The sequence below is a fragment of the Equus caballus genome, chromosome 16, assembly GCF_041296265.1.
Source record: "Equus caballus isolate H_3958 breed thoroughbred chromosome 16, TB-T2T, whole genome shotgun sequence".
Classification (NCBI taxonomy): Eukaryota; Metazoa; Chordata; class Mammalia; order Perissodactyla; family Equidae; genus Equus; species Equus caballus.
This window is the reverse complement of record NC_091699.1, coordinates 34,452,072-34,466,395: the sequence shown is the minus strand read 5'-3', so window position 1 is coordinate 34,466,395 and position 14,324 is coordinate 34,452,072. Positions and strand designations below refer to the sequence as shown.

The 14,324-nt window shown below is 43.1% G+C and overlaps 1 protein-coding gene across 3 annotated transcripts in view; it reads right to left on the bottom strand.

Moving 5' to 3' along the window:
- Positions 1–14,324, bottom strand: part of LRIG1 (leucine rich repeats and immunoglobulin like domains 1) — a 114,821-nt gene that overhangs the window by 2,887 nt on the left and 97,610 nt on the right. For all 3 annotated transcript variants that reach the window (XM_023620112.2, XM_070238653.1, XM_070238652.1), the window contains exons 12-16: positions 12,405–12,568; positions 4,294–4,614; positions 2,526–2,807; positions 1,297–1,716; positions 606–731 (exon numbers count right to left, since the gene is read on the bottom strand). In XM_023620112.2, the coding sequence (XP_023475880.1) occupies positions 606–731; positions 1,297–1,716; positions 2,526–2,807; positions 4,294–4,614; positions 12,405–12,568 (1,313 nt within the window). The remainder of the gene's footprint in view (positions 1–605; positions 732–1,296; positions 1,717–2,525; positions 2,808–4,293; positions 4,615–12,404; positions 12,569–14,324) is intronic.

Sequence of the window (14,324 nt, the reverse complement as noted above, 5' to 3'; positions counted from 1 at the left end):
GCTCACCAGCTCACAGTAAGCCTTATGAAAAGAAAAGGCAAAGCCCCTGGGACAGAGTCATTCTTTCAAATGCTCTTTACAGTGGTGGCTTATTGGGCTAACCAAGAGGTCCAGCAAGGAACATTTTCTAATACTGCCTTCCCCAGGGGCAGGCCTCTGAGCATTCAGAGCCATGTTAATGAACAGTTCTTTGTAAGGGTAAACTTGTCCCAAACAAGGATACAGTCTCCCCCTCTGAAGTAGCTCTCCCTTGGGAGAGCTTTCCAGTATGACAGCCTGGAACACAGCAGACCTGGGCACTTCCCCTATTGAAGGAATGGATTAGTTTCAGGCCCTCTAACGTCCTCTGCAGCTCTTAGGTTAGGCAATCGTACCTTTCCCTGACGAGGAAACACTAAGCCCAGTAGGGCCTGGGGGACGGGGATTGTAAACCTTGCAGAACTTGCAGAGGCTAGGTCCAGAAACACCCAGGAGAAGGCTTGAGTCACGCAGCCTTCTAGTTTAACCAACGTGCTCAATGTACTGCCATGCCCCTGCCCTGGGACGGGGCTGGAGGCCACCTCCAGCTCATGGGGACACAGTCGCATTAGGCAGTGAGGCCTTACCATTGCTCTCAATGTGCCCATTGGCCTGATGGCCACCCTCAGTCCTGACCACAGTTTCCTGTCGGTCAGAAAGGGTCCCCTGAGAAGAAAGGTAGCTCGGAACATCCGGTGGCACGATGGTTTCATCTGCAAGGAGACAGGACAATCAAATACCAGGGGTCCCAGTCCTTTGAGACACATGTTCACTGTCAGGCCCAGACACAGCAGCTGTCAAGGTCGTGCAGAGAGAGAGCATGGGGTCTGCGCACTGGAGAGACCTGCCCAGAACCCGCTTAGTCTTACTCTACACCCAGGTGTAAAAAATGTAGCAATCTGATGTCTTGAGTCCATTAAAGATAGAGAACAGCAATGGGAAGGGACATAACCTAACTGAAGCATGGCCCTGTGAGGTCACTGCACCAACAATCCACCATGTGGCCACAAAGCACGTGCCATAGATGCCTCAGAAAACTGCAGAGTTCATAATGTACCTATATTTGAGAGTATTCGCATTTAACGTTACATTCCTCGAAGTTAGAATGGTGCCAGTGAGACTAAAGCCTCAGCTATCCAGAATGACTCCATATTCCCAAAGGGTCTAGAGTTCTGAATATAATGAAATTCTTTAAAAAGCCTCTGGACCTGGTTTCCTTCACAAACGTCACTGCTATTCTCCTCCCCTGCAAATAAACTCAACCAGCAGTGGCCTAACCTGTGTTAGTGACACTGTACTCCTCACTCTTCTTCCTGGTCTGGTAGATGATGCACACCCACACCAGGGACGTCAGGACAATACTGCACACCACGGCGATGGTGAAGATGCCCACGGTGGTCCCGTCCTTCCTGCAGCCAGGGGTAGGCAAGATGCTCAGCTGGCTGTGAGCTCGCTCTGTGCCCAGGGCGTTGGACATCTCGCAAGTATATCGCCCTGCATCCTCTGCCACCACGTTCTGAACAACGAGCAGCTGGTTGCCGGGGGTAAAGTGGTGCCGCTCCGTGAGACTCAGAGGGTGGTCCCCCTTGAGCCAGGTGATGCGGGGTGGGGGGCTCCCGGTCGCTTTGCACTGGAGAGCCACCGTTTCTCCCACAGATACCACACGGTCTTCCAAGGGAACCACCAAGGACGGGGTTTCTGCAAGAAGTCGGGAGAGATCTTACAGTTATTCTGTGGGCCTCAGTGGCTGTGGATCTCCCTTGTCTTCTGGACAAAGGAAAAGTCGACACGTCAATGAAATGCCATATGGGATCTTTCATCAGATCAGCAAGCTTTTCAGAAAACCTAACACAATGACTAAAGCATTCCCTTTCTGGGGGGTGGCTTCAAAAAGGAGAATGAGCTAACAACTTCTGGCCACAGAATCCCCTGCTGTTCCCACGCTGTCATGTTACAGGCCTGTGTCTCTATTCTTCACCGAGACCACACTCGTCCTGCCCAAATCAGAGGGCAGTACTTATCTAGAGTGTTAGACCTAAGCCCTATGAAGACTCTCTTAATTCACTGGCTATTTTTCTCTTTTTAAAGAGATGGAACCACTTGTTCAAGAAAATCTTAGAACAGGGCCAGCCCAGTTGCATAGTGGTTAAGTTCGTGTACTCTGCTTAGGCAGCCCAGGGTTCAGAGGTTCAGGTCCTGGGCGCGGACCCAGCACTGCTCATCAAGCCACGCTGTGGGGGCGTCCCACATGAGGCAGAGGAAGATTGGCACAGATGTTAGCTCAGAGACAATCTTCCTCACAAAAAAAGAAGAAAACTCCTAGAAAGCAGCCCAAAATTTTAAACAAAGTAGAAACAGCCCACCATACTCCACCCCAGGCTCCACAGAGCAGTCTGAGAAGCTTGCCTCTAGGTACGTATGATATTTTAAGAGAATCTCTCTCTCTCTTTCATACATAAACACACACACATAGACATATATATATACTCAGTGGATAAGAGTCAAACCTAAGACAGTCAGGGTGGCGTTAGCTGAAATGGAGCCGGCCAAGTTCTGGGCGGTACAGCTATAAACCCCCATGTCATCTATTTTCACATCAGTGATGAAAAACACATCGTCGTCTGGCATGACATGCATGCGTCGCTCACGAGCAGCAGGGAAATCTGTGCCTCCATCCTTCTGCCAGGCAATCTGGGGGTTAGGGTGGCCAGTGGCAGCACATTCGAGGCGGGCCATGGTGCCAGTTCGGATGGCGATGTCATGGGGCATTTTGGTGAATGATGGCAACACTGCAAAATATATACATATAGGGTCAAGTTTTTGTAAAGCTAGATGCAAAAAGGCTGGGAAGATCCTCTGGCAAACAGACCTCCCCCACCATGTCTGGGTGTCATTTCACCCCCCAACACCCTTCATGCCAATGTCTGCTGAGAACCACTACTACCACCTTTCAATCAGGAGCAGTTGGCCTCCTAGGGGTGCCTAGCTTCTCGTTGCCACAGGTGGAGCATTTCCAAGAACAAGTCTCTCTTGTTCTTCAACCCAAGCTGGCTATAACCCCCTCAAACATAAAGGTTTTATGAAACATTTCCCCTACTATGCCTTATATGGTCATCATTCTATACAGGGATACTCCATAAATGCTAGGGCCTGATGCTTGCCTGCCTTAAGTAACCACCAGGTAGAGCCTGGGAAACAGAAATGTCTACTCCAGCAAGATGCAATCACAGAGGGAAGGATGACATGCCTTCACCCTGGGGAAGCAATGGGATAGCTCTTCCTCTTGAAGAAGTCTGTTTTAGAACAGTGATGTCAGGGTCATATTACTGTATGCACACGAGCTGAAAGCATTCAGCTAGCTTATTTATCCCAAATATTCCAGGGAATATTGGTAATACAGGAGTAAGCATCCAGCCATATGTCAGGCGTCACTATAATTCCCATCAAGGTTACTTCAGTGGAGAATCAGTTCACTGAGTTTGTGAGAAACAAGGACTACTCCCTCGGAATAAGCCAAGAGAACCCGCCAAAGTGTGGTCAAAAATGTGTTTTTCTGTGGTCTGTAGGGGCTTAAAGAGCATAGCAGTTCCAGCACTTCTTAATTGGAGGTTTAATAATCAGGAAAATCTTGTTAGGTTACTGGGATGGGGTGGTTAACTACTCAAGCTATTTACCTCTCTCCTTCTACTCTAAACTCACTACAACAAATAGCAGGTATGAAGAAAGCCACCTCAAAAGGCTCTGAAGCTGGTTACTGAGTAAAAGATCCTGTCCAACACCCCCATGACCATTCTGCTATCAGGCCAGCACTCACACCAGCCTTGCATTCCACAGCCTCAGAGAGGCAGGCACTTGGCTGCCCCACTGCTGACTGACCTGGCCCACCCAGGCTGGCCTCTGGCCCCAAGGCTCTGCCATCTACTCAGAGGGTAGCACCTTCCCCCAGGATCAAGATATGCTTGGAATCTGATGCCAGGCATCTTGGTTTATGGAAGATAATAAATGGATAAAAATACAAGGCTTGGGCCCACAATTTCAGTTAACATAATAACTGGATTAAAAAAAATCACCAAAAAACAAAGAATCCACTAAGAATAACCCTTCAATCTACAAACTTACTCTGGGGCCAACCCAGGCAGTAGTAAGATATAATGAGGTCTCAGTGAAGCTTGAGTGTCTCCTGTCTCAAGCATGTCTACACAGATAACTGAGAATGATCATGAGTGTGGCTTCATAAGAATCTTATACCAGAATAAACAGATAGCACTTCCATACCATTCACAGTGAGCCTGGCCTTGTGTGAGTAGGTGGAGCCAAAGTGGTTGGTGATGACACATTGGTAGCGGCCCTCATGCCCGAAAGTGACACGACGGAGGTGCAGAATGGTGGTGTATTCCATCACCTCCCCATCCTGTGCACGGACATGGGCGAAATTCTCCATGTCAGCATTGGCCAGGACCTCATTGTCCTTCTTCCAGGCAAAGGTCATAGGGGAGCTGCTGCTGCTGGCGGCTGAGCACGTGAACCGGATGTCCTTTCCCACCACAGCTATGGTCGTCTCTGGCTGGGTGATGATCTGTGGCTTTGGTAAGTCATCTGGGAGGAAGAGAGCCAACTGTAAGTCACCCAGGCTCCTAGGACACACAAGGACCAGCCACTATTCGAGCTAACAAGAAACTGAATCAGACACTGAACAGGGACTAGATCTTGCTGGGTCCCTATGCATCCTCAGCTCCACCAAATACTGTAAGGGACTCATACCATGGATATCTGGCCTTCTCCAAATACAGATCCATGAGCATTGATCACCTCTCTGATTACACTCCTTGATTACCAACAAATTGACCAGTAGTCAGTTATCAAAGCAATCAGCAATTTCCATGAGAAGACTACAATTGGCTTTATTTGCTTACTTCAACACAAAGCACACTTAAAAAGTCCAGAACCACCAGTCATGACTGCCCAGACCTTACCCACAAACTTTACTTCAAAAGAAGTGGGGTGCATAGCACTTCCGTTATGTCAGAATAAGGACTTCTGAAAATCTGCTCCTCCATTACAACAACAGAAAAACTAGCAAAAATGGTCACAGTCAACTTTTTCAGAATTCTGGAAAATAACCAAAGGCTACAACCCATGGAGTGCTGATTCAAGAAAACACCTGAATTTCAGGAAGAAAAGTGATCTTTGTGGCATTTTAACTTACCCTAAGTCACATCCCTCTTTCCCCAGCTCTATGGTATCCTTGGAACCCAACAGCCTAGCAATAATTGAGGGGGCAAAAATGGGTTTGGAGCTCCCCCCAAGCCCCATCCTCAGGGCCTGTATTTATTTGACCTGATACACTTTGCTCAGCAAGGGAAGTCCTATCCCCAGGGTGTTTGACGAAAACGATCAGCAGCCACTGCTGAGGCAGTAGTATCAGTTGGGGCCAAGAAGAGGCTAACCAAAAAACTAAAAAGGAAAATCAGGTGAACGAAATGTCAAAAGTGGGTTTTGAAAAGGTCGAACATATTCCTGAGGGTCTAGAAGGCCACATGCAAGTGCAGGGCTATGTGCATGCCCAGGAAAGACCTGAAGGGTCCTGACTGAGGATCAGTGCAAACGGGAAGTGATGGCACACCTCCAACACACACAGAGACACTTGGGCAAAGGAGAGGAGACTTGATTGGTTGAATTGCTTTAAGGACTCTCTGTTCAGTCATTAGCTAACCACTAAGCTAACCAAGGAGGGGCTTCAGTGGCTGCACAGAAGACACTTAAAAACCTTTGACCAGGGAAGTCACTAAACAAACTGTAACAAATAGAACAATAAACCCTGGGGTAAGACAGAGGGATAATCTGATTTCCAGAGTTGCCGTATTATTTTATTTTAAATGCTCAGTTTTCAATAGAAGCTACAAAACATGCAAAGAAACAGGAAAAAAGCAGTCAAGAGAAACTGTCCTTGAGGAAGCCCAGATCTCGGACCTACTAAAGAAAGACTTTAAATCAGCCTTATAAATATGTTCAAAGAACTAAAGGAAACCATGTCTGAGAAAATTAAAGGAAAGTATGTAAGTAGTTTCTTACCAAATACCAATAAAGAGAGAGAAATTGTAAAAATGAACCACACATAAATTTTGAATTTTAGCAGTATAATAACTGAAATGAAAAATTCATTAGAGGGGCTCAATAGCCAAACTGAGCTGACAGAAGAGAGTAAACTTGAGACAGGTCAATTGATATCATCCAGTCTGAGAAACATAAAGAAAAAAGAATGAGGAAAAATAAACAGAGCCATAGAGACCTGTGGGATAACATCAAACATGATAACATGCAAATAATCGGAGTCCAAGGAGGAGAAGAAAAAAGGAGCAGAAAGAGTATTTGAAGAAATAATGGCCCCAAACTTTCCAAATGCATCTACACATCCAAGAAGCTCAATGAAGTCCAAATAATATAAACTCAAAAGATCCACACCTAGGCTCATCGTAGTCAAGCTGTTAAAAAAGTCAGCACCAATGAATCTGGAAAGCAGCAAGAGAGCAGCAACTCATCACCATACAAGGTATGCTCAATAACAGTAACAGCTGTTCCCTGTCAGAAACCGTGGCGGTCAGAAGGCAGTAGGAAGACATATTTAAAGCACTGAAAGAAAGACTGTCAACTAAGAATTCCATATCTAGCAAAACTATCCTTTCAAAAATGAAGGAGAAGCTGAAACATTCTCAGATTTAAAAACAAAAACAAAAACAAACAACCTGAGACAATTAATTGCTACCAGACCTGCTTTACAAGAAATACTAAAGAGAATCCTTCAGGCTCAAACAAAAGGACATGACAGTAACTCAAATCCACACAAAGAAAGAATGCCATTAAAAGCAACTACATAGGTAAGGATGTAAACAGTATGAATGTATTTTTGTTTGTAATTCTCTTCTACTATGTGATTTAAAAGGCAACTACATAAGTAATAATTACAAAACTGTGTTGATAGGCTTATGATGTATAAAGATGTAATTTGTCTGAAAATAATACGAAAGAGATGAGAATGGAACTAAACAGAAGCAAAATTTTGCACACCATTGAAGTTGATTTCATTATTAATCTGAACTAGAGTGTATTTGGGCTGGCCCCATGGCTGAGTGGTTAAGTTTGCGCACTCCCCTTCGGCAGCCCAGGGTTTTGCTTGTTCGGATCCTGGGCACAGACATGGCACCACTCATCAGGCCACGTTGAGTCGGCATCCCACATGGCACAACTAGAAGGACCCACAGCTAGGATACACAACTCTGTACTGGGGATATTTGGGGAGAAAAAGCAATTAAAAAAAAAAAGTTTGAACTAGAGTGCTTTAAGATGTTAATTATAATCTCCGTGGCAACCACTAAGAAAATACAAAAAAATACTAAGAGAAACAAGGGAATTAAAATGGTATACTAGAAGATATCTATTTAATACAAAATTAGTCAGTAATGGAGAATACAGGAATAAAGATAACACAAGATATCAATAATTACATTAAACATAAATGAATTAAACACTCCAACCAAAAGGCAGGGAATACCATAATGGATTAAAAAACCATGACTCAGCTATATGCTGTCTGCAAGAGACACTTTAGATTCAAAGTCATCAACAGGCAGCCACCAACAGTATTAGACTGTCTCTACTAATATCAGACAAAACAGCCTTTAAGACAGAAGTTGTTACTAAAGATAAAGAATAACATTTTATAATGTTAAATGGTCAATCCCTCAGGAAGACATCAAAATTATAAACATACAGGCACCCAACAGAGCTCCACAAAGCAAGAAGCAAAAACTGACAGACCTGAAGGGAGAAATAGAAAATGCAATAATAATCATTTGTAGTGTTAATAATGGATAGAACAGCTAGGCAGAAGATCAACAATGAAACAGAAGACTTGAACAACACACCATAAACCAAAAAGACCTAACAGATATCTATGGAACAAGAGAATAAACATTCTTTTGAAGTACACATGGGTCATTCTCAGGATAGACCATGTTAGGCTACAAAACAAATCTCAATAAATTAAAAAAGACAGAAATCATACAAAGTATCTCCAGTGACAGTGGAATGACACTAGAAACCAATGACAAAAGGAATATTGGGAAACTTATTTGTGGAACTTAAACACTGCACTTCTATCAGTCAAAGAAGAAATTACAAGGGAAATTAGAAAATACATTGAGATAAATGAAAAGGAAAACACAATATACTTAAAAGCTGCAGCTAAAACAGTGCTTATAGAGAGATTTACAGCTGTAAATGCCTATAGGTCATTATTAAAGAAGATCTCAAATTAATAATCCCACCTTCTACTTTAAGAAATTAGAAAAACAAGCTATACCCAAAGCAAACAGCAAGAAGGAAGTAATAAAGATTAGAGAAAAAGTAAATGAAGGAAAATACAAAAACAGAGAAAATCAATAAAAACAAAAGTTGGTTCTTGGAAAATATCAATAAAATTGAAAACACCTGTAGTTAGACTTGGGCGGTAGGGGGATGGAAGCAGAGGGGAGAAGACTCAAAATACTACAATTTGGAATGAAAGAAGAGACATTACTACCGACCCTATGGCAATAAACAAGAATACTAGGAATAACTGTATGCCCACAAATTAGGTAACCTGTCTGCAATGCACAAATTCTGAAAAAAACATAAACTACCAAAACTGACTCAAGAAGAAATAGAACATCTGAGTAGATGTAACAAATAAAGAGACAATAATTTGAAAACTTCCCAAAAAGAAAAGCCCAGACCCAAATGGCTACTACTGGTGAATTCTACCAAACATTTAAAGAAGGATTATCACTAATCCTTCACAAACGCTTCCAAAAAAATAAATGAGGAGGGAACTTTTCCCAACTCCATTCTATGAGGCAAGTATTACCTGATAACAAACCAAAAAACATTACAAAAAAGGAAGACTACAGACCTTTAAGTATAGATGCAAAAATCCTCAACAAATAAAATAGCAAACTGAATCCCACAACATATAAAAAGGATTATACAGCATAAGTGAGTTGGGTTTATCCCAGGAAAGCAAGGTTGGTTTAAATATCCAAAAATCAATGTATTATACCATATCAATAAAATAAAGGAAAAACTCCCACATGATCACCTTAACAGATGCAGAAAAAGTATCTGATGAAATGCAACAACGTTTCATGATAAAAACATTCAACAAATTAGAAATAGAAGGGAAATTCGTCAACTTGATAAAGGTCATCTATGAAAAAACCCATAGCTAACATCATACTTAATGGTGAATGACAATGCTTTCCCCCTAAGATCAGGAAAAAGACAAGGATTTCTGCTCTCACCACTTCTATTCAACACTGTCCTGGAGGTTCTAGCCAGGGAATTAGGCAAGAAAAATAAATAAAAGACATCTAGATTAGAAAGGAAGAAGTAAAACTACCTTTTTGCAAATGACATGATAATCATATATAAAGAAATTCCTAAGGAATTTACTGAAAAACTATTAGAACTAAAAACAATTTCAACATAGTTGCAGGATACAAGATGAACATATAAAATTCAACTGCAATGAAAATTTTAAAATGAAAATAAGAACAGCACTTAAAATAGCACCAAAAAGAGTAAAAAATACAGGAATAAATTTAACAAAAGCAGTGTAAGACACGCACTGAAAACTACAAAACATTGAAGGAAATTAAAGAAGAGCTACAAAAAAAGGGAAAGACATCCCATGTTCATGGATTGGGAAGACTTAAGATAGCAATACTCTCCAAATTTATCTAGAGTTCAATGCAATCCCTATTTCAAGATCCCAGTTGTCTTTATTGCAGAGATTGACAAGCTGATCCAAAAATGTGTATGGAAAGGCACGGGAACCATAACAGTCCAAACAATCTTCAAAAAGAACAAAATTGGAAGACAACGCATAGGTGTAAATCTTTGTGACCTTGTCTCAAGAATTAGTTTCTTAGATATGACATCAAAAGTATAAATGACAAAAGAAAAAAAAGAGAAATTGGACTTCATCAAAATGGAAAACTTTTGTGCTTCAACTGTCAAAAAAATAAAAAAACAACATACAGATTGAATTTTATGGTATACAAATTATATTTCTCTTCTTAAAAACAGCTTTATTGAAACACAGTTCACCTACAATACAATTCACCTCTTTAAAGTGTACAATTTCATGGTTTTTAGTGTACTCACAAATATGTGCAACCATCATCAGTCAATTTTTAAAACATTTTCATCACCTCAAAAGAAACCCCATACCTTTCAGTTATCACCCCTTCTCCCTCCACCCCTCCCCAGCCCTAAGCAACCACTAATCTACTTTCTACATAGGTTTCTCTATTCTGGCCATTTTATGTGAATGGAATCATATAATATACGGTCTTTTGTGACTGACTTCTTTCACTTAGCAGAAGATTTCAAGGCTCATCTATGTTGTATCGTTGATTCCTTTCTTATGGCCTAACAATATTCCACTCTATGGCTATACCACATTTTATGTATCCATTCATCACTTGATGGGTATTCGGGTTATTTCTACTTTTTAGCTATGATGAGTAATGTTGCTATGAACATTCATGTACAAGTTTTTACGTGGACATGTATTTTCATTTCCCTGGCTGTATACCTAGGAGTGGAATTGCTAGGTCATGCTGTAACTCTATGGCTAATTGTCTGAGAGACTTCCAGACTGTTTTCCAAAGCAGCTACACCAGTTTACATTCCCACCAGCAGTGTAGGCAGCTTTAGATTTCTCCCCATCCTCACCAACACTTGTCATTATCTGAATTTTGATTCTAGCTATCCTTTGGTGGTTGTAAAGTGGTTATATTTAAAGTTTACAAAAAAGGAGTAAGAGGTTCCCATAGGACTTGAACCTTTGAACCCTGATCTTCCACCAAGTGTTTTCATGACTCCCATTAACACTTGATGATTGTTTTAGGGGGAAGCCTGAGCTAAACTGCAGAGGTGGGGGTAAGAGATGTGAAATAAACAATTGCTGCAATCCAGAATGTGCCAGGGCCCCAAGCCAGAGGTTGGGTGCATGTCAAAAGTCCTGCCCAGGCTCATCCAAAGGGAAAGATTATGCCCTATGGCATGAGGGAGGAGGAAGGGGCAGAAAACTCAATTTTAGAGAGCTCTATAAACAACTGAATGGCCAAGGAGCAGGTATTTGATGAACAATGAATTGCACAGCCATTCTGTCCTAGGGAATGGGAGCTATATGCACCCTTACGTTCTACACAGAAGTTCCCCTGAGAGTGATCAGTAAAAAAAGCTCATTTTGGAGGGCTGCTACCACGTTGATAGTGTTTTTAAGGCTTCTTGCTGGACTTGATCAGGAGAAAGGTAGGCAAGCCTGCTCTCAGGAGTGGTGGTGGTGGTGGTGGGTGGATGTGTAGAAGGAAGGCACTTGTTTCTTGACTTCAGCAGACACACTGGCTATTGCTATACCCAAAAAGTAGGACAGAGAAGTGGACCACAGAGGCTTCCATACCACTAAGGGAGCTCCTGGTTAGGCTCTTCTCAGCAGGGATCCCAAGGCTCAGGGCAGACTGGGAGGATAAAAGGCAATAAGGGACTCGCATCTGCACAGCAGTTCCAGTCAGGCCTGCAAATCCCACCCTCACTCCTGCCTAGAGCAGAAGCCAGGAACAACTCGAAATCCATCGCATTCTTTGACCACACCTCACTGACCATGAGGCTGCATCATTCCTATCTGAGCGTGTGTGTGTGTGTATCTGCGTATATGTGTGTCTGCGTACGTGTGTGTATTCAGTGGTTCAGCATTTTCTGTGCTCTTTGCAACCAAACTTGGATCTCAACCATCCCTGGCCAACAAGATGGCAAGAGCTAGGAAGCAACAATCAGAAGGAAATAAGAATTTAAAGCTACAAGTGCAGATTTCAGTGGTTTGGAAACAGCAAGAGTGCAAGTCAACATCAAGGAATTATTTTTACTACAGCAACTGTTCTCCTGAGACTCGTTCTTCCTGTATTTAACCTTTCATTCTTGGGGTTGGAAAGAAACACACATTAAAACCCCAACCTCATACACTGAGTAAATTCACAGCTAAACCCAGGCACCAGAACCCTCTTGAAACAACACAACGATCTTCCTGTAACTGATTATTCTGATTTGTAATTGAACCAACTCGTGCTCCCTTCTGATTAAATGCATGTACTCCGAGAACCACATAATGAGGCGACGGTACCGTAAATGCTGTGTGTGGTTTCAGTGGGAAATAAATTACATCCAGCCGCTGGTTGGTAACCATGGGTTGGGGTTTAACTGTGATCGCAGGAATCACTCCCATAATGAAGAGTTCCTCCTGACCTCCTTGCCCTTCATGGAAAAAAATATCACAAAGACGGTCTTACCACACACGAAACTCTCTGGCGGCACAGAGAAGATGCTCTGGCCCTTCAGTGATTCTGGGTGGGCACAGGTGGCTGTCACAAAGGTCTGCAGCATCCTGCTCAGTAACCACGGGGGCAGCCACTTCAGCTGGCAGTCGCACAGGAAGCTGTCACTGCTGATATGGCTGAAAGAAAAACAAAAGGAACGTTTGAGGATGAGTGACAGCAAAGAAGGGATATTCCCTCAGAAGACAGAACCGTCAGTCGCCTCCAGTCAGCTTCTGTCGTTCACACCAGCAGGCTGCAATGGGAAATAATTTTTCTCACAGTTCCTCTCCAATGACCCAGAGGAAGACATAGAGTCTACCTTGAGATTCTGATAAAACGCAGCTTCTAGCTCGACAGGTTAGGGGTGGAACCCAAGATTCTGCATTTCTGACAAGCTTTCAGGTGATGCTGACACCGCTGGGTCTAAGGACCACGCTTGGAGTAGCAACAACCTAGAGTTCACACATGTTCTAAGACAGACACTGCTCTTACGTGACCTGGGGATGCCGCTGACTTCTTCAAGCCTCTGCCCATCCAATAGAGATGAGTAGCACTGTTCCCCTTCTGCTTTTCCCACTCTCCTGATAAGCTACTTGGAACTTCCAAACTCAATCTGAGACTTTGATCTAAATTCTGAAACAAGTTCTGGGAAGGGCTTTTTTCTGTATGGCAGTTATTTTTTTATTTGGCAAAGCTGCCTATTTTCTTACTTCCAAATGGAAGACTGGCCAACATGCTTCCCTCTTGTTTGTGTATTTCTCTCTACACCAGCGCTATTCAGGAGGCCGGCAGAATTCAGCCCGCTCCCTAAATAGTGCGTGTTAGTTAATTGCCACTGCCCAGGGAGCATGAGAATGCACAACTTTGGTTTTGTGAGGCTCCAACCAAAACAGAGAATATTTTCTTTTTCATTTCTCAGCAGCTGAGGATCTGCTTTTTAAACAGAAATCAGAACTGCCGTCTCAGCGGACATTCCTTCCTGAGGAGCCACTCGAAGATGAGTTAAGCGAAGAGTCTAGCTGCCCTGTTCCTGGAAGACTTTAAGGCCATGAACTAAAGAACGGAGGCCAGCCCGTGACAAGGATGAAGACGGAGAAAGAAGACACACGGAATTCCCTGTAATAAACTCTCTCTGCAATGCGGGGACAAAAAGGAGGTGCGGTATGCCTAGAAATTCCAAAATGGCAGGTGGGCCAATATTATAGCAACGGCCTCCTTCTCCAGACACCGTTTTCCTCAGACATCAACTAAACAAACCAAATGGATTGGTTTTCCGTTTTCTTCTATTTCACTCTGGCCTTCTAATGAGCTGAGAAACTGTCAAACTAGTAAACAGCAAGGAAGAATGAAATTGAAGCCAGAAAACCTAAATGGCTGACTGAATTACGTAAAATCGACTCCTCCCTGTTCCTCATTGTTCCCAGATTAGTTAGGCACATTAACTTCCTAAAAGAGTTTTGGGAGGTGCTTTTTCAAAGACTGAAATAATTATCTCAAAGCCATTATAACTGGGATGCTTGCCCATATTGGACCTTTCAGTCAGCATTAGATTTTGTATTTTTATTTGATGGGCAGGTAGCTCTGTGCCTAGAGCCATGCAGAGGGCTATTCTGATGAGGAGTTACTGCAGGGGGTGGAAGGGCTCTCACGGCTAGCCATGAGGAAATGGCTGGTTCCTGCTCAGCATGTGGGGAGCTTCCCAGGATGGGCTGTTTATGGTGGTTGGATAGACTGCCGCCAGACACTGGAAAACTCATCAGCCTGCTGAAGAGCAGAAAGGAGCTCTCCCACTATCAGAAGCCCCGACAGCTTCCATCAAGGGGATCCTGGCATTACTGCCCCTGTCTGTGTACTCAGCAGGAAGGCATGGGTACTACACATGCAAGTCTAGAG